This window comes from Bison bison, unplaced genomic scaffold, assembly GCF_000754665.1.
Source record: "Bison bison bison isolate TAMUID 2011002044 unplaced genomic scaffold, Bison_UMD1.0 scf7180017848573, whole genome shotgun sequence".
In the NCBI taxonomy this organism is placed as follows: Eukaryota; Metazoa; Chordata; class Mammalia; order Artiodactyla; family Bovidae; genus Bison; species Bison bison.
In genome coordinates this window covers 8,467-11,762 of record NW_011479146.1, presented here as the reverse complement: position 1 = coordinate 11,762, position 3,296 = coordinate 8,467, and the positions used below count along the sequence as shown (strand labels likewise).

The following is a 3,296-nucleotide window of genomic DNA, read 5'->3' as shown; positions in this document are numbered from 1 at the left end:
GAGCATGAGACGGGGATACGTGACTGTGAGAGGGGGGTGTGTGACTGTGAGACGGGGGGTGTGACTGTGAGATGGTGTGTGAGCGTGTGAGACAGGGGTATGTGTCTGAGACGGGGGTGTGTGACTGTGAGATGGGTGTTTTGAGCATGTGAGATGAGGGGTGTGTGACTGTGTGAGATGGGGTGTGTGTGAGTGTAACATGGAGGGTGTGTGAGCATATGAGATGGGTGTGTGATTGTGTGTGAGAGGAGGGAGGGGTGTGTTCGCATGTGTGTGAGATGGGAGGGTGGTATGTGTGAGTGTGTGAGAGATGGGGGTGTGTGTGAAATGTGTGTGAGGGCGTGTGTCAGTGTGTGTGAGATGGGGGGAGTGTGTGTGTAGGGGGGTGTGAGTGTGTGTAAGATGAGGGAGGGGTGTGTAAGCGTGTGAGACAGAGTGTGTGTAGGCATTTTCCCCAGAGGTGCACTTTCTCCTGGAATGGAAAGCAGACGTCTGCAGGTACCTCAGGAACCTCCGTTAATTGTAGGCTTGTAGGAAGTCAGTCTTGACCAGGCCATGATGCTCATTTATGAACCATTGTAACCTTTACTTTTGCTTGTGTGCATCTTGTCCTGTTTTGATCATTTTAGCTCAACAGCAAAAAAATGTGTTTTTTAGGTCTTGACGATGACGGAGATCTTAAAGGTAATTATTTTCCTCTTTTTCTTCCCCACATTTCTCAGGGTGGAGGTTTTAGTTAGGTGTCTTCAGATTGTAACAAGCAGGTTCCATCTCTTTTGCAAACTCCAGGTGGGAATAAAGCCGCCATTCAGGGAAACGGCGAGGTGGCCGCAGAGGCGGCCGGGAGCAACGGCTACACGTGCAGCGAGTGCAGCCTCCTCGCGGAGCGCAAGGGCGCGCTCACCGCCTGCTCTGCAGCCCATGGCCCGGTCTCTAGGATCTACTCCAGGGACAGGCATCAGAAACGTAAGTCTTGCTCTTTTAAAAGTGAGGGGAAGAGTTCACGTCCAAATACTAGCTATTTCATTTTCTTCTTATCAGCCTTGTCTTAAGGCCTCATGCTCTGCACTGTTTTACCATAGACTGGAGCTCAAAGTTATCCTTTAAGAGATGCACCAATGAGCTCTGTTCCTCCTCCTCCTCTCCCAGCCTGCGTTTGATGTGGTGGGTCTCGTACCTAGGAGTGTTTGAGAGTCGGTCCGTTTGAACTTCAGCGTAAGCAGGAGAAACCCTGTTCCGAGTGGACCTGCAGGGCTGTGCGATCCGTGCAGACGCACTCTTCCTTCCTAAGGGCCACAGGCTCCAGGTGCCTCAGGAGGCGGCGGGCCGCAGGCCGTCTCTGGTCTCTGTGGGTCACCGTCCTGACCACGGGGACAGCCCACTAGAGCACGGGAGTGCTAGGTGGCACATGGCACACCAGCCTTTTTGGGAGGGCAGCAGGTACAGCAGAGGGTCTTACTGGGCCACTGCTGACTGGCAAAGGGAGGCCCTTGGGCCCCCGTGTGCCTGCTTTATTGATTCTGATCAGTATCTGGCCAGAGAGAGTCGGCGTCTTCCAGGTCCCCACGGAGAACACAGCTACAGAGGCTCCTCTGGGAGCCGCCTGGTCGAGGGGCCCCTCCAGCAGCTTCACAGCCGCTGTGATCGCTCTTCGCCTTCAGGTGTGGGAGGCTGGGAGCCCTTGACTTGAAACATGCGTTGCCGTGTTCCCAACCCCTTGGTCCAGTGTCTGTGTGATCTGAGTGCTGGTCTGCTTGGCAGGGCTGGGGGACACGCCGTGCAGGCGGACAGGGTTGGGAGGGGACAGTGCTGGGGGGCGGGCGGCGCCCCTGTGCTGGTCTCGCCATGAAGGAGAAAGGCCCGAGGCTGACTCTCAGTTCCATTTCCGCACCTTATCCTGTGGCTGGGCGCTCTGTTTTGCCATTTGCTGTGTTCCTGCCCTCGTCAGGGCTGCCAAACAGTGGGGACGCTGTGAGGGGAAGGGCAGGGAATTGGTCCCGGGGTCATGTGTGGGTGCCTCAGAGACCCGCGTCCCGCGCTCTCACACTGCCCAGGGCTCTGCACCGTGACCTCCCCTGCCCTCAGAGCAGCCCCCCGGGACGGCTGTGCCCCTTGTCGTGGTCGATGTTAGCACCATCACCCCCGTCGTACAGACCAGGAAACAGGTTCACCCAGCTTCAGACACCTGCCGGCGAGTGACAGAGCCTGGGCCTGGCCCCCGAGCCACCGGTCCTTTGGGGGTCCCTTGGGGCTGGGGCCCGGGCCTCACACTTGGTGTGCTGCATGTCGGGCATTGAGGCTGCATTTGAAGGTCGCCGTTGCTGTGTGGAGTGCACCGCCCTCCTTAGGGTGAAAGTCACCCCACACACTGCCCTCGGCATCGCCTGTCTGTGGTCGTGTCTGACGCTCGCCCTTGGCTGCGTCTCTGTCGCTGGCAGCCAGCCACTTGTCCTGACAGCTGGGGATGGTGGCCTGAGCCCCCTGCGCCACAGGTGGGGTCTTCAGAGGGAGCTTCTGGATACTCACCCCACTTCCTGCTTAAGTTGGTCTTGAGTATTTTGGGGAGAAAACCAGTTACGGATACTTGGGGCTTCTGTTCTTACTGTGCTCCTTGTTTTAGATCATACAGTGCTCTGTAGAGCCAGTGCCAACTTACTACCTTTGAAAAAAATTTGTTCCTAATTATTTGAGTGAAACATGTATCAAAGAACTTTTGAAAACTTGAGAGGTGTGCAAGGAAGAAAACTAGCATAACTTGTAACTTGTACCCGGAGGCCCTTCCCTCTGTTGTGTGGTTTAGGTCACACTGTGTGGAATCTGTTATATGAGCATATTTACTCAAAATATGCGTAATAATCATAAGTTAACCCCACCCCAAGAGTTTCTTTTTTTTTCTTACATTCTTATTGGGAAATCTTTAAGTAGCGCAGATAAGTTCAGTCCCCTCCCTGTTCCTCCTCGGTCCCTGCCTGGTATCCCTTCTGGAGGGACCTTCACCCTCACCCTGAATCTCCTGCTGTTTTAAGGAGGTGAAAGTCACATAGATCAGATCAGGTCAGTCACTCAGTCGTGTCCGACTCTTTGTGACCCCATGAATGCAGCATGCCAGGCCTCCCTGTCCATCACCAGCTCCCAGAGTTCACTCAGACTCACGTCCAATTGAGTCAGTGATGGCATCCAGCCATCTCATCCTCTGTCGTCCCCTTCTCCTCTTGCCCCCAATCCCTCCAGCATCAGAGTCTTTTCCAATGTGTCAGCTCTTCGCATGAGGTGGCCAAAGTACTGGAGTTTCAGCT

At 54.9% G+C, this 3,296-nt stretch overlaps 1 protein-coding gene across 1 annotated transcript in view; it reads left to right on the top strand.

Annotated features, from left to right (window-relative positions):
• SUN1 (Sad1 and UNC84 domain containing 1) overlaps positions 1-3,296 on the top strand; it is a gene marked incomplete at its 3' end in the record, with an annotated part of 26,554 nt that overhangs the window by 18,788 nt on the left and 4,470 nt on the right. Inside the window, exons 6-7 of the mRNA XM_010845500.1 lie at positions 658-684; positions 790-966. Coding sequence (XP_010843802.1) covers positions 658-684; positions 790-966 — 204 coding nt within the window. The remainder of the gene's footprint in view (positions 1-657; positions 685-789; positions 967-3,296) is intronic.